The sequence below is a fragment of the Phalacrocorax carbo genome, chromosome 8, assembly GCF_963921805.1.
Source record: "Phalacrocorax carbo chromosome 8, bPhaCar2.1, whole genome shotgun sequence".
Lineage (NCBI taxonomy): Eukaryota > Metazoa > Chordata > Aves > Suliformes > Phalacrocoracidae > Phalacrocorax > Phalacrocorax carbo.
The window spans coordinates 21221097-21245553 of record NC_087520.1 but is presented as its reverse complement, the minus strand read 5'-3'; the positions used below and the strand labels follow the sequence as shown (position 1 = coordinate 21245553).

The 24457-nt window shown below is 39.7% G+C and overlaps 1 protein-coding gene across 1 annotated transcript in view; it reads right to left on the bottom strand.

Moving 5' to 3' along the window:
- Positions 1–11223: 11223 nt before the first annotated feature.
- Positions 11224–24457, bottom strand: part of ATP10B (ATPase phospholipid transporting 10B (putative)) — a 56409-nt gene continuing 43175 nt past the window's right edge. The window contains exons 15-22 of the mRNA XM_064458167.1: positions 22019–22331; positions 20751–20827; positions 20101–20226; positions 18540–18740; positions 16666–16746; positions 16450–16554; positions 15815–16002; positions 11224–11731 (exon numbers count right to left, since the gene is read on the bottom strand). Coding sequence (XP_064314237.1) covers positions 11224–11731; positions 15815–16002; positions 16450–16554; positions 16666–16746; positions 18540–18740; positions 20101–20226; positions 20751–20827; positions 22019–22331 — 1599 coding nt within the window. The remainder of the gene's footprint in view (positions 11732–15814; positions 16003–16449; positions 16555–16665; positions 16747–18539; positions 18741–20100; positions 20227–20750; positions 20828–22018; positions 22332–24457) is intronic.

The following is a 24457-nucleotide window of genomic DNA, read 5'->3' as shown; positions in this document are numbered from 1 at the left end:
TTCTTAAAACATTTCCTGATTTCTTTCCTCCCTGTTTTGAAATAGTAACGATGCTACATTGACTTAGAGTGTTCACAGGGTATTTCCACTTACATGGAATTGGTGAGAAATGTGTTTCTAACAATTTTCCTGCAAGCAGGAACCTATGGAGCTGGGAAATGTCTCTCAGTGGGGCTCCTGTGCAGCAAAATTGTGAGTTTGAAAAGGGGCTGTCAATGGGCTTTCAAGGCTTTGGCCTTGTTCTCTCTACCAACATTTTTGTGATCCAAATTGGTGTTGATTTGAGATGTGTTCCTGTGCAGGGTAAACTATAGTTTAAAGCAGCTGCTAATTAGCTCATCTCTGTTCTATTCTTGCTTTTCATGTCTAGATATCTCCTTCAGAAATAAGAAGCAGAAGGAAAACATCCAAGCAGAAGAAACAGAAGGCAAAGGAAAAGAAATGGATGGGGATTGCAAGTGAAAAATTAATGAGGAGAGAGCTCATTTCACAAAGCTTATATAAAGTTGGACTGCATCCATGCAAGCAACAGTGACCCAGAAAGAGAAACCTGTAAAAATTTAGAGCAAGGTGCAAAACTTGGTAGCATCTTTCCCTCTGAGAACACCTATGTTCACAAAAAAGGATCCCTTGTTTATGGCCACTGCAAGGCCACCTTTGAAGTTCCTACCTTGTTTTCCCTCCCCTCTGGCAGGCCCTGGCTTGGGAAGCAGCAGGGCTCTCTCAGTGCTCATGGAGAAGGTTGTAGCTGAGTGTGAGTCCAGAGAAACTGTGCTGTGGGCTCAGCATGGCTTATCTGACATTTATTTGGGGTTATCAAACCTCCTTATGCAGCCTTTTTTTTTTCTATCCATTCATTATATAAATATATAGATGTTACATATGTATATATATATGTATACACACACAAAAATAAAAGCACCTAGCTTCTGGCCAAGGTGAAACCCTTTGTAACACTGCTGCTGCCCATCCAGCTGCCTGATGAGAATTCCCTTTCTGGAAAGCGTGGGATTGTTCCCAGCGTAGACGAGCACGGAAAAAAAATCTGTGTTTGTGGGTGCAGCAGAAACCTTCAGGAAGTCATTCTTGCTGGGGAAAAAAATAAGGCACCTGGACAGTACTAAAAAGGACAGGAAATATTTCTCATTATTTTACAATTCAAACCCTCAATTAATGGACATCTCCTTTCACAGCCGATTCCAGAAGAAAAAGACCTTTAGTACCTTTCATGACAGGGCTGAGGTTGCCACCCCAAATGCTCATTACTTCATACCTGAAAAACAGGACTCTTCACAGATTCCCTGGAAGAGAGAGGAGCATCCGCAGGAGTGCCAGATCACACTAGTTTGAATTATGCCCCTTGCTTACTTGCTGTTGCCTTAAGTGGAAACTCAGGAGAATTATTTCAAATGAAAATTTTGTCTTCTATATTAGGAACATCTCAAGTAATACTGAGCAGCAAACCCTCTGCTATTAAGGGGTCTCCAGGTATTATCACAGCATTATCTCTCCTACTAATTTCTCCTGCCAATCTTTGCCTTACATTTCAAATAAAGGGATCGAGACATCACCTGCTATTTCATCGCATAGCTTTTTCTCTGGCTAGCATCATCTGTTAGCAGTCTAATTTGATTGTTTCCAAACCAGAAAGGACAGCTGTCAGCCACCTCCCAGAACAGATTCAAAGGCTATAATCAAGAAAACTTCTCCAGGAATTTGTTCAAAGCTGGTGCTTATCACTCTTCAAAAGACTGTGAAGACAATAAACTAGTCAATTTACTCTAGTGGACAGGTGTAATCTGAGTATTTAGTGTCTCATTAATATTGACTGGCAAGACTTAAAGGAATTTGAATGCCATGGATATCAGCTGGTAGACTGGCAGGACACAAAGTAGTAATGATAAATATTTGTACTTGCACAAGAGGCTAATTGCGATTTATTTTCTGAGGTGTTAACTATTGAAATTAATAAAGCTTAAAACTTGCACTTCATGAATCTGTTCAGATATCTCTTTGAAATAATTGCTGTTAGTTCCTGTAAGGTTGCAAGGAACCACTGTACAATAGCAGGGATTTCTCCTGATGAATCTGATCTGGGTTCTCTCTACATATGGCACCAACATTTCCTCCTCTCTTCCAACTCCCCCACTTCTGACAGCATCCCAGCCACTGATGACCTAAAGCATGCTTATTCTCGTAACACTTGTACCAGATAGGGCAAAAGATTATTATTTCCACTTACGGACTAGGAGAGCACCCACAGAGAGACTGCTCCCCAGTTTCTGGAAGGTATTTATCTCTGTCAGCTTTACGGAGTGGCACCAGCAACAGATGAACCCTGAAGCAGCAGTTTATTTTCCTATACGAGAGCTGCCCACAGCCAGACCCCACTTTGGGGATGTCAGCTGGCAACCCTGGTTGTGTTAGGGTATTTTGTTCTTGTTTAAGAATGTTGTTGCAGAGGGAGAAACTATTAAATGATCTGTTGCACAGTTAGGTCTGGAAAAACACACACTTCCCAAAGTCTAGTTTCCTTCTGTTTTAGCATTAGCCATTTTGTTACTGGCACCTGATCTTTCTGACCCTGGGACCTCTGCACTGAGGGAAGACCACCCCTAGGGCCTGGTTCAGGAAAGCCTGAGTAGCCAGCAAGTGACTTCTTAACCTCAAGATACTAATTAAAAAATGCCCTTGAGTAAGCTCCAAGTCACGTAACAAAACAAAAGGCCCCAAAAGGCCTGGAGAGGGATGGATGTTCAGTAAGTAACAAGACCTATAAGATCTTGCTATTGGTGACAGGTAGAGTTTCAATACATAGAACTGAAGTCTTACTGAAAGTTGTTTAAAACCACTTATGTATAGTTTCATTTTCAGAAATACAGGCAAATTGTTCACTTTCCACTTCCCAAATATCTGATTATTTAGCAGAGTTGAACTATTAGTGGCTTAACAAAGAAAGAACTATACACAAACTAATAACAGTACTTTAGTAATAAATTCTGTTTGCCTTTTGTGAGCTGAAACAGCCTTTTCAATGCTGACAAACAATTGATTAGAGCTAGATGAACAGTATTAAGCAGACAAAATATTTTTTGAATGTGAGCATATAGGGGAGTCTGAATAATCTCCTATCCCTTATCAACCTTTAAAAGTATTTTCATTTATTATTGAACAGCAGATCTAAATAAATTGCAAAACAGAGGTTTTCCCGTAAACCGTTTACTCTATCTGCTTTTTATCAACACAACTAATTTGCACCTTAACCTATTTTCTGCTTTTTTTAAGGTGATTGTAACTTCCCAGTATGAGAATAAAACATTAATATATGTAACAAATACAGAATATCTAAGGACATACTTTCAACAAAATAGTTTTTAAACTTTTGATGTTTGTGGCTATTATCATGAAGGTTAATGATGATAGGAAATATAGCAAGCAATAGGTGCTGAAACTCTTACAATAAAAAAAGCAACAAAGCTTTAATGTACTGACATTTATATATAGCTATTATCTTAGTATTTGACTAACTCTGCAAATTCTATTTTGCTTCAAGATTTCTGCATTTTTATACCAAAAGCATTGGATGGAAAGGTGATGTTTTGAAAGTGGACAGATCTCATATTAATTCTGCATAGTGATAACACTTTTGCCATAAACCACGACTCCTATGAAATATATGTTTCTATTTCAGTTGATTTAGAAGAAAATTATTAATTTCCATATACTGGGGGTGACACAGAAATCCAGAAAATCTAGACTGCAGGGTAGTGACTGGAGCCAATTTAATTAGAAAAAAGTGAAAATATCAAAGACTTTCCTGTTTCTTAGTACACACAGGACCTCTCCGTGCCATTGAACACAGCGGAGGCTTTGCCATCGGCCCCAGCAGGTGGCGGGACGCTCCCTCCACCCCTTCTTTCAAAAGAGAATTCTACTGCTGCTTCCAGCCTGCCCTTCAAGTCTAGTATGTGCTAATGAAATTGCTTTAATAAATTAGTGATTACTGATCCAAATGTAAAAAATGTATCTCCCCTCAGCAGAAACCAAAAATGACGAAGCCCTCCAACAAAACAATAATCTATTTCCAGGCACTGTGATTAAAAACCCAGTTTCAGAAACACACAATAAATATAAAACAGAGATCCTACAGCTCTCATCCTAAAGATGGGCTGTAGCTGATTTCCCTTTACAGCTTGTCTTTTAATTTCTCTGGTTGCTAAGATACTAGCGGTATTACCTTTCACTATGTCTTTGGGATTTGAAGATTTATATTCTCTTACCCCCTGTAAAAGTGCCCTCTATGTATTGCACCCATACCTTTAACTGCACCTTTCCTTTCAGAAAGAGCAGGAGGCGAGTGTAGGTGAGATGCTCCACACATACAAAGCCACAGACCTCCAGTTACTCCAGCGGAGCACTCCTACCTTCCAACCACGTACAATCTGGCCTGGTAAATGCAACTACTTTATTTAGGAATTAACAGTTTTGAGGTTGTGTCATACCAGGTAACGTAGACTCTGCTATAAATGCAAATAACTTCACTGTCCCAAAAGATGTTGGAATTATTATATATGAGGGTTCTGATTTTGAAAGTTAACTTTCAAATTCTATGCTTAAATACCTGATTGCCTCAATCAAAATAATGTTGATGTCTAAATGGTTTTGTATTTTAGTGCTCTACCATCAGCCTTGAACCACCATGAAGCTGCGAGGCTGGGGTGTTATCTTCAGGGTTTTATAAATGATGATGTCCATTTCCAGGAGAACTGAAGATGGAGTGGTTTGAAAGAAACTTGTTCTTTAAAGTTCATCACTCTCACTAAGCGTGATTAAACACTATATAATTTAAGATTATTTGCTGATAGAAAATCAAAGCATTTGCCCCCAGCATGCTGACATTTACAGCAGTGGAGAACATTTGCACATTTTATGCTTATAATAACAGATGAGGTATGAAATGGATTCTGATAATGCTTTGAACACCATGGAAGTCTTGTCATTTATCACAGCATATGAGCTTGCTCTAGATCCATACCATTATTGTGATACATTTCTATACAGTAGAAGAAAAGCTTTATTTCAGTGATGGATAGTAGATGAATCTTCAAAAGTCCAGTAAGCAGGGTCTTTTCAAGCAAGCCCCACTGAAGTGCTAATCTCATTTCTTGCAGGTTTGTTTTCTTTTTCTTTTATAGTTGATGTAGATTGTCTGTAACTTCTTACTGCAAAGGGACCATATTGTCTCTTGAGATGCTCTACTGTCTTACATTTCTGTGAAACTATATCACAAATAACCAGTTATGTGGAGTAATCTCAAGAAACTGCAGTTCAGTATAAATTTTAAATGAATGCAAGTCAAATGCACATGTGGTGCCAGAATATTTCTTTTAAATAAGAGGCCTTCCAAATCAGTATTGGGATTTAAAATATTTATTTGGAGTGTGCTTGGACTCCTTTATTGAAAGGTGCTGGAGAGTTAGATTTCTTTGGGCTGTAAATTTTTTATTTTTTTTTTTATCTGAGAACTAATAGCTGCAAGCACAATTCTGGCTCTTTGATGTCTCTGGACTATATTCCCTTCTTACTGTGAAATTGAAGATTATGAAAAGGAGCAAAGGATCTTAAGAACAGATTCCCATAATTTATATACATTCAAAATTTTTGAGAAATCGTACTTGAATCTTTACAGCATTACTTCCTCTCAAAACACGATTAAAAGCAAGATCGTTTTAGCCTACTACAAGTGCGGAGCCATTCTTCACAGTCCTCCACACTTACCTGAGAACATACATGGATGCATACTTTATTCATTTTACTCAAAACATGCTAGATAGACATTTGAAGCCCCGAGTGACATCTGAACACTACTTGAAAGTAGTTTAAGAATTTTGTTTGGAAATCTTCAGAAGGTCTTGGACATGTTCATGTTCTTCCTTTATGATTACAGTGCACTCCCGGTCTTGGTACTTACTAGGCCACCTCCTACTCTATCCTGTATACACAGTAACAGAATGAAGAACCTGCTCGCCTCTTCAAATCTTGATTTAGACCATGACATTGCTGGCCACAACCTGCCTAAGCATTGTGAAAGAGGAACCATTCAGATTGAGCATATATAGGTGTTTTTTCTTCCTAGCAAAAGACTTTAGAATTAAAGTATTAACAGAACAGATAGGCTCTAATAAAATTTCAGCTGAATCTAGCTGATTTATAATAAGCTCTACTGACCTGCCTGCAGCCTACTGATTTATGTTTGTCCTTTTTTGAATAAACCCAATAAATGTACAGGAGTTCCCTAGAGGATCTGTTTGGGGTTAAACAGAACAATGTTAGCAAAACAGGGAGGAAGACCAGCATAAAAAAGGAAGGCCCCAGCTGTGTTTGGAGTAATCTTCCAATATATTTGCTACTTATTTTAAATATTTTTCAGTGTTTGGGAATAATACTTTCTTTCCATTTGAGGTTCTTTGGATGTCCACTATCTCATGCAAAGTATGATGCCCGGGAAGACTAAAGTATCTGCTGACCCACAGGAATAGCCCATGGTACCACAAGCATAGCAGCTATTAAACCCCTCCATTCAACTTCAGAGCCCAGCTTTGCATTCTGGCTGGCTTCAAACTCTTACAGGGACTGCAGGTGAAATGGAGAACAAGATTGGAACAACTGAAAGCATAACCAAGAGCTCTGACAAGTTTCATGTTGGGGTTGTCTGAAGCAGATGAAGAGATTATCCGTGGCTGTTGTGCCACCTGCATGATGAGGGCAATAAACTGTGCAGAGAAATAGCCCCCATGGTTGGCATCAATGATGTGTTAAACTGCTCCCCCTCCCCAGTCCCATAAAGATTTTGATTCAGCTTTGAACCTATGGCAATAAGAAAGCAGCAGCTAATGACCTGGTTTCTGTGAAGTCAAGGTCAAAATTCAGTTTCTGTGGAGCCAAGACTTGACCTTTCAGTTATAGTGATGGTCATTTATAGAGCCTGTTCTCCTGCTGAAAAACACAATAGCCACACAAGTTCTTTGGGCACTAATATGGAAAGAAACCTGCAAAGTATGCCTAGAGGTGGGAGTGTACTTCAGTAGCTGCAGTGGGGATGGTGGATGGCTGGTGCTGTGATATTTTTGGAAAAATAATGATTCAGACTCCATTCAATCTCAGTCTTGTTTATGTATCTGAGAATAATCAGGTGTTAAAAACCTGGGCAGCAAGTTCTGTTCACAGTTGTCTCGTGTACTGACATTTGCAGCAAGTTCCAATCACTGGCAATGTCAAAAGTACTTTATAGATCTTCAGTGTTATTTGGTCAGCTCTCTAAATCCCACCTTCTGTGATGATTATCTTCAAGAGTCTCTTGTCTCCACGTTTATATTTTTACTCATCAGTTCTGCTTACAAGTACCTAATCATGCTACATCCTGCCTGCAGTCACCTTACCCCTAAAGCAAATAGCTCTGTACTCGCACACCACCTCAAAATGCAATCAAACAAATGAATTAAACATCGCAGCATCAGCCAATGAAGTGGCAACATATATGCAATTCATCCTTGGGAAAAGTGGTTTCTGTGTTGGAGCATGATGCGCACCTATCTACATAGTTTAAAACCTAATTTTGTATTTCTGAGATATATAAGAAAAGAGAACAAACTGAATTCCTCCCTTTATCCCAACTGAATAATTCTGGAGTCTAGACGGAACAGTTATTGCTGATATCAAGCAGATATAACAGATCTATAACAGATAACAGATAGACAGCTATAACTCCCAAAGACCACATCTCCACTGTGCTGTGTGAAGACAGACACAAACAAAATGTAGATGTGTGTATGCATTTCCCGCACCTTGTATTTTAAAAAAATCCCAATCAATTTGTTCCTATTGAGAACATGAAGGATGGCTCTTCTCTGACCAGTGCAAGCAGCCCAGGATTGCACCTGTTACTCAGCCAACAGACCTGGTAAGTCAGCTCCTGTTCACCTCTGTATGAGATGCCACCTTCCGTTTGACATGTAGGTAATAGCTCTGTATAGCATACGCATATGCAGTACCATTATTATTATAATATCATAGATCAAAATAAAAAGATTCCAGTAATTTCACAAAAAACATTAATTTCAGTGTTTTATAGTCCAAATGTATGAAATATTGAATATCACCAGAAGATACATTAAAAAGTGAGACCCCTGTTCTGTTGTGAAGCATTCACATTGGAACTAATGGAACATGTATCTTGACCGTATTATTAAATATGTCTTGAAATTAAAAAGAAAGCTATCTTGAAAATCCAGTTAGTTCTGAATTACCCATTTAGTAAACACACTTCCCCTCTTGTAAATAAATTCATTGGTGGGCTTCCTTTCTTACTGTAAGTTTACTTTCACTGGAAAAAATAATGTTTTTTAACTCTAGATCCTACTTCCCAAAGGGACTGATAATCTTAGCTAATTTACCTCATGATCAAAGGGAAATTCCTGTTCACCATCTTTTTAACATGAGATGGTTCATGATCACTGCTTACCCAGGAGCACAGAAAAGATCACACTGTTTAGCAGTGAATATAGGTCCTGAACTATGGCAGCACCTGCTCTGGAGAAGGGATGGTAGCATTGTCACCCAGGAGGAGGGCGATCAGGGGAGAGCTTTATAAAGGTGCAGACCCAGCTGGGATGCAGAGGCCAGGTCCTGCCTGATGCTGCTTTTTGTTTCTGGTTGTTTAATCTCTCTCCTCAAGGATCAGGGATGCTTTTCCTCTATTTTGCAAACTCTCCAGGTAAAAGAATCTATTGGACCATTTTGTTATCATCTACCACACAACAGAATTAACAGGTTGTAGGTCTAGCTTTAGAATTATTTAAGGCAGCCATGCAAATTTGGATTCTTTCTTTCTTTTAACTGACGTAACTATTTTTGGTTACAGCCTAGAAGCTACTTAAAGATGCACTGTCTTCCACTTCTTTCATCCCCTGATGTAGCAGGGACTCCATCATTATAGAGCTTTTAGGGGTTATTTTGCTGGAGATCATAAGCAAGTCCCCTTTATTCCCCTTCTTAAAACGACACTCCCTTAACTATATGCCATTTCTGAACCTAAGGATCCAGCTGTCAGGGCAAAGTGCATGGTAGAATGGTTTTGCAGAAGCTGTGATGAGAAAACAGGAAATTAATTCTTGGCTTTGAATTCAGGAACATCTACACATCTTCCAGATTTGCTTAAACATAACCCTCCTGGCTCTTTTCCATATATGTTCAGTCCCCTTGCACATTCAGACATATTTGTTATCTAGTTTTTGTGATAAGCATTCCTATAGTGTGGCCTACTAATAGAGGGGTGGTCCCTGAAAACATGAGTTTGCTACTCATGGATGACAACAGGAGAATCACTCCTCTGCCTCTGTTTTTGTCCTCTCAACAACACACCGAGTTGTGACCATATTACATTTATTACTATAAAAACACTTCACATATTGTAATAAAATGTATAAGAAATTGGCACCTTCTTTAAGTTCAAAGTAAATGGACCATTTAACGTAAAAACATGGATGTGAATTGTAAAGGTTTGATCTTAAGTCTTGTCACCCAAGGTCCATTCCCAGCTAGTGAGCAAACATTTGAGCAATCTCACACTCCATTAACATCAGCTATGCCTAATTACCTTCATTTTGTACATCATGCAAAAAATCTCTTTCTGAATTGCTTTACAGCTGACAATTAATACTTTAACAAGTACAGTTCTATGTGTGCTCTTGCTGTGGCTCAAGAGAGATCAAGAAATCCCAGTGGCAGATACGCTACTCAATTTTGCCTGAGTTGCTTTAAAGTAACATCTTGAAGACACTGGTTACAGTAATTATTATAACACAAAGAATTTAAATTAGTATTTGCTAAATACGTTATTAAACAGATCACACTTTGTGATAGGTAGTAAATAGCTAAATTAATATAGCATGTATAAATAAGGCTAAAACCCTACTTAAATCAGAACCACCAGTAGATTCACAGAAGTTCAGATGGCTTAAATTTAAAACATAGTTAAGATTTCACCCCACATTGTGAAGAAAAATTTGGAAAATGGTCTTACTAGTCAACATTTCTATAAGAAATACCAGTCACCTTTCATTGCATTGCAATAGGTAGTAATGATGGTGATGTTTAATGGGTTTCTTTTTCTGCATCTTGTTGCCTTGAGATACTGCAAAGGATGAATCTATTATGCATATTTTGGTCATTCTACACCATGTACTTACTGCAACGTGATTAATGACCTTCATATATTGTTTGTCAAAATCTCCATTATCGAGATCTCCATCAACTGCTGAATGTAACCAACTGTGGGGAGGAGCATGATTTATACCTGATTGAATGTAGCAACACTACATAATAATCTAGAGAATGGAAGGAAGAAACTGAATTTCTAGGTGAAAAAGCAGGGACAACTTCAAAATTCTAGAACATAAATCCTTGAATTTGACTTGTTATATTTTTCTACTCCTGTTGGTATGAAAAAGTAGACTCCACTTATCCCTGAGTTATCCTGTCAGTTCTTGTAGTTGAGTATTTGCATTCTTCTACTTCATAAACTCATTTGTCCTTTTCTTAACAGTATCAGGTCAAAGCACTACCTGCATAACAATACTGACCTTAGTGTTCAGGGACATCAGACTATAGACCTGGTACTGTTATGTGTATGAAGTCCGTGTATTAAAAACTGGAACATTCTGTAGTCTCTTCCTGATGCTGTTATTCTGCATTTAGTACCAGGAGGTAACATTTTTTTCCAGGCAGAACTGTAATTTTTAAGTTAGTAAGGTCTTTTTAAGACTTTGATAATAAAATCTAGAGTACTTGGCTTAATACAGAATGGATTCCCTTTCTACTACCTCAATTGCATAATAACATTGAAACATCACTAGTGCAATTATTCCCCATTACTGTGAAAGAAAAAAATATTCCCTGATGAAAGAAATTGTATATTTCTCAGCAACTGTGTGATGCTCAAGTAAGCATCACCTCTAGTGAGAGGAAGATCAAGAAGTCATGTAATGACAAACCCAACTATATATGCACTCAGGAAAAGCTGCATATTAGAGATGTTATTGCACTACTCCACATGCCTCTCTCTCCTTTTGTAGTGAGCATCATGGTTAAGTATAAATAGACTTTTTATTTTCCCTATGGTATCCTTCTCTACATGGGCCATGGATCCCATTTCTGAAGGTTTCTTCAGAGCGTTACTGCACTTGCAGATCGCTGATGGCTTCCGTGGTTAAAATTTTTAGCATTATCTTTAGTCAGTTTGCCACCGTCCTGTCCAGGAGTCGTTACCCTGCTGGGTACCAGGGGGTAATGGCCAGAGCAAGGTCTTGTTGAAGAGTCTGTAGCAGTATATTCTTCCTCTGCCCACCTATTAAAGAAATAGTAGCCTTCTTCAGGTGTCCGTTTCCTGGGAGGATTCACTTCAGAGGCAGAAAGTCCCTGACTTTCTGTGTCCCCATGAGACCCAGCTGCTGCTGCTGGATGTAAAAATGGTGACGCACATAAGTGGCTGGCGTTTTGGTCAAGGTCATCGTTAGATGCAGATGATGCTACAGGTGCACCAGAAGTAGTTTGTTTTCTTAATCTCAATTTCTGGATTTCAAGATCCTTTTGCTCTTTAGGAAGTTTATCTAGTTGCTGTGCTTTCAGAATCAGAGATGCTCCAAAGGTTCCTCGTAGAGCAAAAATAAAGAACCTGATGAAAGAGGAAGAGAATGGATTGTCTTACCAGAGGGTTCCTTCCACAATCTGCATCACATAACACAAATCCAGTTGCTAATTTTCCATTGCTCTACAGGCATCTGGTAGACACCTTATTCCTAGTAGATGAAAGTTGACTCCTGAATCTTAATGTGACATGTAACTATACACTTATCGTGACCTGTATAGGGTCAACTACATGTATATAAATACTAAATAAATTATAACGGAACCACTCGATTGCTGAACAGTGCAAGAAACATAAACAGAATCTCAACAAGAGATGTAGTATTTGAGGAGATTGAGATTCTATTTATACTGCTAAAACAGGCTAAAGAAGGGATCTTAATTTAATAGATAACATAAAACCAGAAATTTAAAAACCTCAGCATGTGGGTTTGCTCAGGAAGCAGTAAAAACCATGTGTCCTACCCTGCTCTTTGCAGGATGGAGAACTTGTATAACTATATATTGTGTGCAGTGAGAGAGCACACGTCCTCTCTTCAAGTCATGTCAGTTTTGTCTGAAAACCAAAGTCTCTTTCAAAGCATCTTTCTAATAGGATTTGACTTTTACATAGATGGCCTCAAAATGCATTTGAAAACAAACATGGGGACTCTTTGAAATTGCATTAAGAAAGCTGCTCTCTTCACATCCTGCTGCTAAATGTATGCATAAATAAGTATTACAAGATTAAAAAGCCTAACAAGCTAGACTAAGTACAGAGAGGGTTTTTAAGGCAATGGATTTCTCAGGCCTATCTGCACAAGTAGGAGTGGATAAACACATATTTACTGTGCAGGTGCTCAGGCTGTCAATCTCATAGCATCTCAGGTCTGGGAACCATGCAGTTGCTAGTTATGGTTGGGCAGGTAAGAGCACAACTACAGAGAACCCATGTCCATCTCTGTAGATCTGCTGTGGGTCATATTGTCCTTTGACTTTCCCCTCAAGTCACTCTCTGCATGTTCTGTGCAAGTTGCAGGTGGATGAGACAGGAGGACAGAGAAGAGGAAGAGAACTATGTCTTCCATCCCATGAACTGCTTTCACTTGCTCCTGCCCTTCCCAAAGCCGTGCAGGGTGCAAGACCCAATCACCTGTTGGGCCTTTGCAGGACTTCCTGGCAAACTGCAGTCTGCCCTCCACAGTTGCAGAAATATATCCCGTTCATATGTTGAAATCCTCCAAGAGACACAGTGCCTTCCCTTGCCAATGAACATACATGGAATTCAGACCCCTTTCCTCTTCTCAGCCTCAAGGGGTTTAGTACCTGACACTGTGCCATTCATGTCCCAAAACAGAGGCAGTTTTGAGCTGCAGATGCATAGAGGATGCACTGCAAAGTATGGCCAGTCAGTAGTCTAGGAAAAGCCTGCACACAGGCAGGGCACAGACAGCCCCCCGCCCCGCAAAGTGCCTGCAGTGTTTCAGAAATGTCAGCTAGCACAGAAGGCAGTAGCAAAAAGAAGAACCAAGGAGAGCAAGGATTAGAACAAAACCTCTTAGGAAGAAACCAGAATCTCAAGGTTCCAACTGGTTTCTGGAGGAGATAGGGAGCAGGCAGCATGGTGAGATAAACCAAATGAAACTTAAAATTAGGTGCGTTTTAACAAAGGGTGGTTTCACCACTGCTGTAATATGCTGGCACAGCTTAAGTTGTAGCAGAAACTGGGGGCTGGATATTTTGTGAACTGAAAACTCTGCAGAAAATAATCCGGGGTACCTACGTGAAGGAACTGCATGTCTCCAACTTTGAAGACATCAAGATACAAATCTGTAAGTTCAGTATCCTGCTGAGGCAGCAATGCTCTTAACCTTGCTGAATTCCCAAGACAGGGATACGGATTCTGTAACCATGTGTTTGATGTAGCTCTCAGTAGAAAGCTCAGGGTCAAAAATGACACTGTCAATGAGGGCTGATAGGAAAACAAAAATCACAACAGGAGCAAAACAGACTGGAAAAGGATGCCCTGCCTAGAAGACATGAGACCTTACTGAACTATATGTTGTTTGTCCTGACCTGAAGTTATATAATGTAACATGAAATCGTAAGAGCATCTCAACTCAAATGGGGAAATAATACCAATGTGAAGAAAAATATTATCTAGTCTTGACAGGTTCCTTTTTAGACAAATCTAAGGCTCAGATTCTAATGTCTTAAAGCACTTACAAAATCAGATACTGAAAATATTTTCCTGATTCTTGCAATACCACTATTCTGCACTACTTCAGGACAATTAAGATGAGAAGGAGTCTGACAAGGCAGTCAGACAAACCCGTTTCTTTCATTGTCCAGGCACAAATAAAGATTTTAAATAAGTGGTGCAACTCAGACAAAGCATGTCTACTTACAGATTAAGCTATTAAGCACCAAAAGTAGTGAGGTTACCATATACATATATAGGAACAGAATCATTAAGTTTATCAAACAATTTTTTTCAGCAAGCTACCAAAATAATTATCCCTCTGCAAATATTATTCAGCCTCAGTTGAAGCTATCTTTAACATACCTGATTTGTCACACAGAGTAAAACTAAAATTCTGGATGCAGAAAATTATTTCATATAGAAACATGTTCTTAAAATTTGGCTTAGTAATGCACTGTAATGTAGAATCATAGAATCATTAAGGTTGGAAAAGACCTCTAGGATCATCAAGTCCAACCATCAACCCAACACCACCATGCCTTCTAAACCATGCCCTGAAGTGCCATGTCTACACATCTTTTAAATACCTCTGGGGGTGGTGGCTCCACCACCTCTCTGGGCAGCCAGTTCCAATGCCTGAACACTCTTTCAGTAAAGAAATTTTTCCTAATATCCAATCCAAACCTCACCTGATGCAGCTTGAAGCTGTTTCCTCTCGCTTTATAGCTAGTGACCTGGCAGAAGAGACCAACACCCACCTCACTACAACCTCCTTTCAGGTAGTTGTAGACAGTGATAAGGTCTCCCCTCAGCCTCCTCTTCTCCAGGCTAAACAACCCCAGCTCCCTCAGCTGCTCCTCCTAAGACTTGCTCTCCAGACCCTTCACCAGCCTCATCACCCTTCTCTGGACACGCTCCAGCAACTCAGTGTCCTTCTTGTAGTGAGGGGCCCAAAACAGAGCACAATATTCAAGGTGCGCCCTCACCAGTGCCCAGTACAGGGGCACGATCACTGCCCTGCTCCTGCTGGCCACACTGTTCCTGATACAAGCCAGGATGCTGTTGGCTGCCTTGGCCACCTGAGCACACTGCTGGCTCATGTTCATCTGGCTGTCAGCCAACATCCCCAGGTCCTTCTCTACCGGGCAGCTCTCCAGCCACTCTTCTCCAAGCCTGTAGCGTTGCATGGGGTTGTTGTGACTCAAGTGCAGGACCCAGCACTTGGTTTTGTTAAATCTCATACAACTGGCATCGGCCCATTGATCCAGCCTGTCCAGGTCCCTCTGCAGAGCCTTCCTACCCTCAAGCAGATCAACACTCCTGCCCAACTTGGTTTCGTGTGGAAACTTACTGAGGGTGCACTTGCTCCCCTCATCCAGATCATTGATAAAGACATTAAACAAGACTGGCCCCAAACCTGAGCCCTGGGGAATGCCACTTGTGACTGGCCGCCAACTGGATTTAGCTCCATTCACCACAACTCTCTGTGCTCGGCCATCCAGCCAGCTTTTTACCCACTGAAGAGTATTTAAGAAACAGAATACTTTTTGTAACTCTCAAAGCTTATAGGAATATTTCAAAGACTTGCTTTCTAGTCTTGATCAGCTCAACAACATTGTGTTTATAATATTGAACAACTGTATAGCAGATTTGTACTGGTAGAGTTTGAAGCACTCAAGAAAGATTTTCCTGATGGGAAAACAAAAGCAGTAGGTATATAGTGACTTACCTAGGGTTATATAGCTGAATAAATTAATGTTTTGTGAACTGGAAAGTTGAACCCAGGCATCTGACTTCCACACTGACCACTTATCCCTGTGCAACACATGTGCCCAACATACATATCTATACACATTGTTAGTGTTATTTCACTCAAATGCCTACAAATCCACAAAATAAAAACTGTGAGGAAGAGTGCATCATTCAAACCTTGGCAAGAGTGCAATGACTGGGGTAATTAGACACAGCAAATAGAAGGTGGGATCTGAAAGCTGTTTCTCCATAATCCAATAGGGGTTGGTGGGAGGGTTGCAGACCACGCAGGCAGCATTGTAGATCAGAGAGAAGACGAGGTAAAACACCACACTGCCAATCATCGTTACCAACTGGAACAGGGTCTGTAATCAGAATTACAGGAAATGATGGTGATGCTTGTGAGACCCTGACAGGAGGGTGTAAGACAGGGGTGTAAGACAAGGCAGATGGAAAGAATGCATCCAATAGTCCACGTTGCTGAAAAGTGCAGTAGGAGAAATACCTGGAAATAAACAACAGTGACAGTGACTAGTGTCCTTTAAGAAACATATCCACTTATATTGAAGTATGTAAAAGTTTTGTACTGTCCTGTCCAAAGGCACAGTAGAAGCACATTAGGTCGCTGTGCACGTAAAGGTATTATCCTGAGGCTAATAATGAATTCTGGCACATTGTGAAATCTCAGTGCATCTGTTACTTGTGACCCAGAATTCAGGAAAATTACTCTGAAAGACAATGCCATGTCTACACTGTTTGCTATGTTCAGAAAAGAAAAATAGTCACGTGAACAGGATAGGTCAAACACATACCCACGTTTTCATTTCTAGAGCCTGGTGCAAGAGAATGGTCAGGAGGGAGATGGTATTGATGGGGTTTCCAAAGGAAAACACATCTATGTCAGAGTCCTTGTACGTCTGGAAAACAGGCAGGAAGACTGTGGTGAGCCCTGACTATTCAGAAGTGAATTTTTCTATTTTTTTTAACAAGGATAGGATAATGAGAACATTAATGACCCCAGTACTTACCAAATAGGGTACAAAGAAGCAAATGAGGCTCTGATAGAAGGCATCCAACATTGTAATAATAAAAGTTGACGGCTTGTATATCTGCAGGAATTTACAGATAACGGTCATTATGATGGGACACACATCTCTAGTCTGTTCTGCAGACTTAATTGCTGTTTTTCTTCCATTTAGACTACTGATTATAGCTAACTGGTCTCCCTTCGTGAGTAAATGCCTCCTGAACAGCTGATTTGGACCAAAGGCTTATCTCTGAACAGGCGTTTTCTCTGTGTTAACTAAAGACAGACCTTACGAAGATTAGCCAGTTAATTAAGGGTCTTAAAATCTCAGTGTCATGAATGCCCCATCCCCCTCCAAAAGACCCCATTCCTCAAATTCTTTTTCAAATGAAGATCTTCCTAGAGCTATAGAATTGTGAAAAATCCTTTCTGTTAAGGTTCCTTCCTTCAAAACATCTCTATGGGGCCATTTTAATTTAGTTACTTGTTATATTTAAATTTATCTAGTGACCTGTGGGACCACAGCTCCTGTGGAGTGGAGCACAATATTGGAGTTGCAGAAGGCTGGGCTCCTGTTGTTTCAATGCAAACAAAATGCCAAAGCAACAATGACCTCTTCAAAATGGTAAAGAACATATAGTTCACATTTATGTGAGGTCCAAGAGCTCCTAAGTAAAGGGATGGAAAGTCCTACAGAGAATCCTCAAATCCTGCACTCCCTTGCCTAGGTTTTCCAAAACATTGTTAAACACGGTGTGAACCACCAGTGTTCATCAGTGCTAAAAATCACAGTCCAGGATAATGAAAGTAGGAGAAAAAGGAGGAGAGAGAAGAATTCCTAAGTACCCTGCAATTTTGTGATTTAAAACTAAGGCCACTTTAAATGTTGCTCATTAACATTTTCATAATTTGCTATTAAAAATGTTAAGACAATTTGGGAATAAGTGCTACTGTACTGTATGTATGTGCAAAACCAGGTATGTATGTCTGTATATGTGTGCTCCTCACAAACATACAGAGGTCAGATGGGTTCTCTAAACCTGACAGGCAATTTGAGGTAAAAACATATTTCATGCATATTTTCTGAGGGTTACCAATACTGACTATTTGAAATAAAAGAAGTAAATAAATGAAACAGTTTATGCCGGGAACAGCCTAGACAATGAACTGTGACAAAATCCTTTATGTATTAACAGGTATATTTCCGAACCTCAGAGTAGAAAAGAAATGTCAGATTGTTTATTGATTTAAGGGTTTGCATTTTCTTGTCACTTTTTGCTGTAATCTTTTTAAGAAGCTCTTCTTCTTCAGTAGGTTGAGACTGTTCAAAGCACCAAATCTGAGTAGAGTTTAATCAGGGACCAGCTAATCTATTTTACCCTCATTCATTACATTTCTCATCCTGTTTTATTTATTTCTCCCTATGCTGTCACTGAGAAATTTTCTCTATACACGGTGTCTACATATATGCATACACACACACATATTTACTCCATCATCTTTTCTTCTGATCAGAAACACCAAACACAGGGCTGGTTCACCAGCACATCGCTTTACTTATTACAATACAGCATGCTGGTACCAAACTGGATTGTTCCATATATTTAATGGCAGAATAAACCTTCCCATTTACATCTCCCAACTATGACCAAACACCCAGCCTCACTTCCATGAAGCAACTTCAGTCATATGTTCTTCACGAGTTCTTCTGACAGCTATGATTATGTGTTCTTTTAGTGGACATCAGTAAACTAGAAACCATAAATGCATCGTTTAGTTCCAAGTCAGTCTAAACTCTTCCTTCGCTCCTCACAAAACCAAAAACCCTGTGGTCCGTTGGCTTATCGAGCAGTTATTTCAGCAATCAAGACATACCTCTGAATTTTGTCCATTCTTGTACAACTCGGGCAAAGCTAGAAGTGTGTCTGCAGAAACATCTCTATCCAGGACTCCAAAGAGAAGAGGGGGTGTTGAGGTGAACAAGAGGTTGAAAAAAATCATCTGCCAGTAATCTATCATTGTGCTGCCTGAGAACCCACAGAAAAACTGGTACCAGAAGAGCAGGTTGACGTAGCTCTGTGGAGAAGCAAATACAAGCACAGCATCCTGTTACAAGCTGAACTGTGGCTCCCCACACGCACAGAAGCATATCCTTCGTGCTGATGCGATTCCATTTCTCTTTAGGTTGTGGGAGTCATGAAGCTGCACCTTTCTTGTGGCCGCGCCTTTATGTCCTCTTCCTTTACCCACGCTCCTCTGTACTATTACAGCTGATCTGGACCCTTTGGCTTGTGATGCATAGATGGACTATGTTTCTCATAGTTCCACCTACAAGGTTTATGTGGTACATTGGTTATTAACAGAGTGTCTCAAGAATACATTAATTTGGTTAAAGGTACCATCAGTAGAGAGCTCTGCACTTTATTCCATAAAGCAGTATATCTTAAGGGTCTACTTCACACCAATCCACTGTGACATAGCTTTTTAAAAGCCATTAGGTTTCTTTAAGAAAATATCAGAGAATAATTAAGTAAACTGTTCACAGCCCTGAGCACCAGATTTTAAAATCCTTTTCCAAACTGCTTGTCCCTGCAGAATCAAAGGCCTCCTGCTCCCTAATGGCACTGGGGAGATAATACAACAGCAGCATCCTGGTCTGGAGAGCTGTTTCTCATTGCAAATAAATACGCTTTGAACTCTAAAAGGATGCCCAATCAAGAAAAATAAAAAGGTTTAATTTCCACTGCAAATTTTAACACTGATAAGAAGTAATACTTATTCAAAATTAATAAAAAAATAAATACAGATACTTAGAATTCAAAGTAAATAATCTTTCATGCTCAGAGTGTATTTCATGTCAAATGGACTTGTTTGCACAGTCTTGTAGAAACTGTATTGCTATCAGGTTTTTCCACTTTACATTATTCTTCAATGCACAGCTCATTTGCATATACATTAAATTTTTAATAAAAATGCCAGATATGACTTCATCATTACTTACAAGTGGTTCCTATCAAATTAAATGCAAAAATTCAGAGGTTTCACTGGCAACCAGTTCTTAGTGCAGAGTTATCTTCTATATTCTAACACTAATAATCTGCTCTTCCTTATGCAAATTTTATTTTGAGGCTCATGGGTATTATTAATAGAATTTCTTGAACTACTGTATAAAAGTCACTAAGCCTTGAGTCCTTTTTCCCTCTGCAATAATGCTATTTCAAAATATATTTAGAACCTATATTTTCCTCAATGCTTCATGCAGCACATTACTAAGAAGGGGGTAGCATACTATAAACTTGCAAAGTGAAGAAACAGGAACAGTAGCTTTATAAAAAGTAAGACAGTATAACCTGTAAAAAACCAAACCAAACCAAAACCCCAGCCCTGGACTTAACCCTTGCTAGGATGGAAACTTCAGGAATTTTAATAATCTTACCACATTTTTGTAGAAAAAGTAAATCACCATCTTTGCCAGGCGAGCATAACACCAATGTCCATGGACAAGAAGCAGTTTTTTAAGATGCTTAAATCGGGATATTGCAAAGTCACTAGCCATCACAGCCTTTGGTAAAAAGAATAGAAGTTAATTTACAATATATCTTTTTCCTACCCAATATGACAAAATTTGAACATGGACATTGAAATGATTTCCTACTATTGAATATTGTAGAAAAAAAAAAATCACCTTGAGAAAAGAGTTGGAAGTTTCTACCTCTGCAGAACTCTCCATCTTATGAGAATGAGGAAGGGGGATGTGTGGGAAAGAATTTGGGGCAGAAAACACCGCAAGGGAATCAACAAAACCTGGAAATGCTATAGCAGAGATGATTCAGAAACCAGATGCTAACCTAACACTGGACAGGCATCTGCTAATTTTCCAGGCTTATGAGCAAACACATGATTGTCCATGCATGCTAATTGTTGGCTCAAAACACTCTTTTTTTGTCTGGACCCATAATTACAAACTGCATATTAACAATGGTTATGATGTCAACTTGCATTTTTAAGATGACACTCAAGATGAAACTTATTAAGCAGCAAGAGACCACGTGGCAGAAGAGGAAAGGAAATAAACTGAAGGAATACCTGCATGCCTTCTTGGCCAGATATTCCAATTCCAACATCAGCTGCTTGAATCATACTTACATCGTTTGCACCATCACCTAGAATGGGAAAACAGGAGGGAACAATAAAGGTGCAAGAAAAGGTGCTTAATACAAAATGCTTATATTAGAACAAGAAAAAAAAAAAAACCAGCTATGCTGATAAACAAAGGCTATTCTGTACTGCCATGCATCTTTATTAGGGTAAATGATACTCAGCATCAAGCAATCACGACCTCTAGGCTCTGATCTTGGTTGGAACATCCTCCTTCCCGTGAGACCTGGATCCACCAGGACTAAGCCTGATATTGGGTGGTGGCGTGGACAGCCCAACACCATCTACATCTGCATTGTTTTGGATACTTCTTCTTGGCGAACTCGTATGCTCAGCAACATGCTTTGCAGCACCTTACTTCACTGAATTCTCCAAATTATCTGACAAATTGGATTGCAGTTGACAAAGTAGCAAGCCAATTTCAGAAGTTATTCTGCTCATTTCAACTTGCAGCAATATGTTAAATACATTACCAAATTTCCATGGAAAGAACAGCCATGGTTGTTGCCTTCAATGTGGAGATTGGGAATTAGGTTAGCTGGTAATGCAAAATAAATGAAGCAGAAGGCTGAAAGCTTATATTTTGAACTCGGCAAAGCAAGAAATTTTAAAACACATCAGACTCTTCCCTTTCCGTTCAGTCCACAGGGGCATATTTTTTAGTTTCAAGTCATAAAAAACAATTCTGCAAGGATTTTAGTGGGATCACTTACCAAAAGTGGAGCAGGAAACTCAAAGCATTTCACATTATTCAGAGGTAAAAAGCAAATGAGTCAGTGCTTAATACCACTCTGGGGATAATTCTGTTTTCACCAGTTGGGAAAATCTGACAGGAAAAGGGCTTTATGGAAAGACAAAAGTGACTACTATTGACTGCTTTCCATGCCCAAAGTGAGGGCATGCTGGAGGGAATGCACACATATGTCTGTACTGGTGTGCATGAAAGGGACTGCTGGGAGATTCTGAATTTGAAGTGCCTTCATCTTGTTCAAACAGGGGCCAGATTTGCTCAGTGAAAGATGAAGAAAGACTTTGATATGGTTTTTGATCAGGAAAGAGTATTCAATGCTATTTTCCCCACTGTATCTATCTGAGGCACAAGAAATAGCTCATACGATATATTCCATATATTTCCATAACTCACAAAGAAAGAACCCACTTCCCCCTTTCTCCTCTGAGATTCAGAATGGAGATACCTATTGACAGGGTCATCACTTTAAGCTGCCTCCGGACAAGCTTGACCACCATGCTCTTCTGAAGAGGGGTGGAACGACAGCACAACACCGAGCGGCAGTGCTTCGTCAGTGCCAGGAACTTCTCCTCCAGGCCCCCCTGGAAGATGACGTTCAGCGTCTGTCCATCAATCACCAGTCCAAACTCGGGACTGGGGGCCTCAGAGGCTGAGAAAGATGTTGGAATAATGCCAAAAAATTTCCTCTGTGGTTTTTCAACTTCATAATTCTTCCTCACCTCTTCCAAGGTTAAATTCAAGAGAGATTCACATGTTTCCTGTGAGAAAACAGAAATAGTTCTAGAAATAGTTATCTCCATTTCCCTTTACAGCACAGAGCTTACAAAGTGTGTGTTTGTATAGTCATGCCAGTGGGTTTAAGCCTATCGGATAAACATTAGGGAAAACTGTCTGAGAAATGCACTAATTCATAAGATTGGAGATTATTTCAATGATGTCATCAAATCCTTCAGTGAAAACTCTGTGCATCTTATCAGATAGTTAACTGTAGTAAGAAATTATTTTAAAAGGAAGGAAAATAATCTTCACATCAGGAGGACATATTTGTATTTGCAGTGCTGAGAGTACAGAAATATAAAAAAGATCCTTTTTTTTTTCTAAAGGAGATTTAAAAAATCTAGTTCTGATATGAATGATGTGAGGTATTGCAGCATTTACTTTCCTCAGAAATAAACTGCAGTAGAGAAACAAGAGATTCAGATTTTCAAAACTACCCAGTAACTTTGACAGTTTGGCCTTTTCCAGGTCACAAATCAGGTGTGTGTCACAGTTAAAGGCAGAAATAAAGCTTCATATTTTTCAGCACTCTTCCTCAAACACAAAGTAAGTCTTTCCCTCTTAGCAAATTTTCCTCATTTTGGACCGAAGTCCCCCTTCAAATGCAAACAACTGGAATTGACTTAGTATCAGATACAAACAGATTTAAGGGGAGCACTATTACCTTTCCCATACAGATGTCTTAAATTGGCACACCACTATCACAGAAAACCCGGAATGATCTAAAAGTTATTTTGCTGCCTGTTAGTACTAAAAGTCCTTGTTCAGTGGCATGGCACTGAATACCTGAGGAGCTAATCACTCCCCTTTCTACGTTTTCTGTCAGCTTTATTGAGTGATGATTCAGTTCTAAAATGTTATTTTCACTTTATGTTGCATAAGGTACATGTGTAGGATGTTTGCAAGATTTAAATTACACTTAAGTGGGAGGCTTTGGAATCAAATGTACCTCTGACATCTAATAAAAAGCTGCATCTAGCCTGCATATTGAAAACCTCTAAAAAATATCAAAGCAGCATCATCTTTCTGTGAACAAACCACAAATTGTAGTGGAAATTCCTGGTTTGTCTTGGCTTGCCTTTTTAAATCAATCCCCCAAACTCCCTACTTGTGTTGCTATTTCCTGGAAGATATTAAATTTTTAGTGTTTGATTAAGCTGCTGGGCTCACGGGGGAATGAAAGTCCCTTCCTACAGAAGCCAGTTGACAGGTTAACTTTAGCAAAATTAATGGGTTAAAAGCTTTGTATGCATTATTTGTTTTCCCCCACTGCTGCCATTGGGAGACACTTTCAGAAGCAGTGTCCTCAGCTTAATTTTGAAAGGAGGGAGCTAAATGTTATGGTGGAACAACTCCAGTGCCCACTGAACCACATGTATTCACACAAGCACCCACGTGTGCGCAGCTTGCATCTGAGTCTGGATCAAGGGCCATAGAGGGTGCTGTGGGTAACAGCACAGGCCTGTGTTTCCTGAAGCCAGGGTGGTCCTGCCTGCAGCATCACTTCTCTGACGGAAACTGTCTTTTAATTTCCACCCTAAATATATTCCTTCTGCCTTCTTTTAAAGCAGATATGCGTATCAAATGAAATTACACATTGAAGCAAGGAATGTATTCTGTGCCAAATTCCATATCATCTTTGCATGTTTCCCTATTTCCGTGACATTAAGAGAGAGAGAGACATTTGCATAGGATTTTATTCTTGTTTGGAGAACTACTAACTGCAGACAAAAGCAGTTAGAAAGTAGGCCATCTGACTGCTCTATACAATTGCCTATCACAAGAAAACCAGTATTTTAACTATATTTAATTAATCCTCACAAAAGCTTTAGAGAGAAAGGCAAGCTTGTATTTGTAACCCCCCATCTGTGGCGAGTAAAACTGAGGCAACTGAGACCAGCGACTTGCCTAGTCACAGAAAGAAGCCCTGCCTCCCCTCCTCAGCTGCCTCTCTACCTGTGGAAAGGCTCGCCTCACTGTGGGCCACAAGCGTACGCTGCGTAAAAAGGACAGAGCAGCACACTGGGAAAAGGGCAGTGGCTGCTGCCTGGGGCACCTCGGGGCTATATGGGAAGTAACAGGGCACTAGCAAGAAAATAAAGAAGGC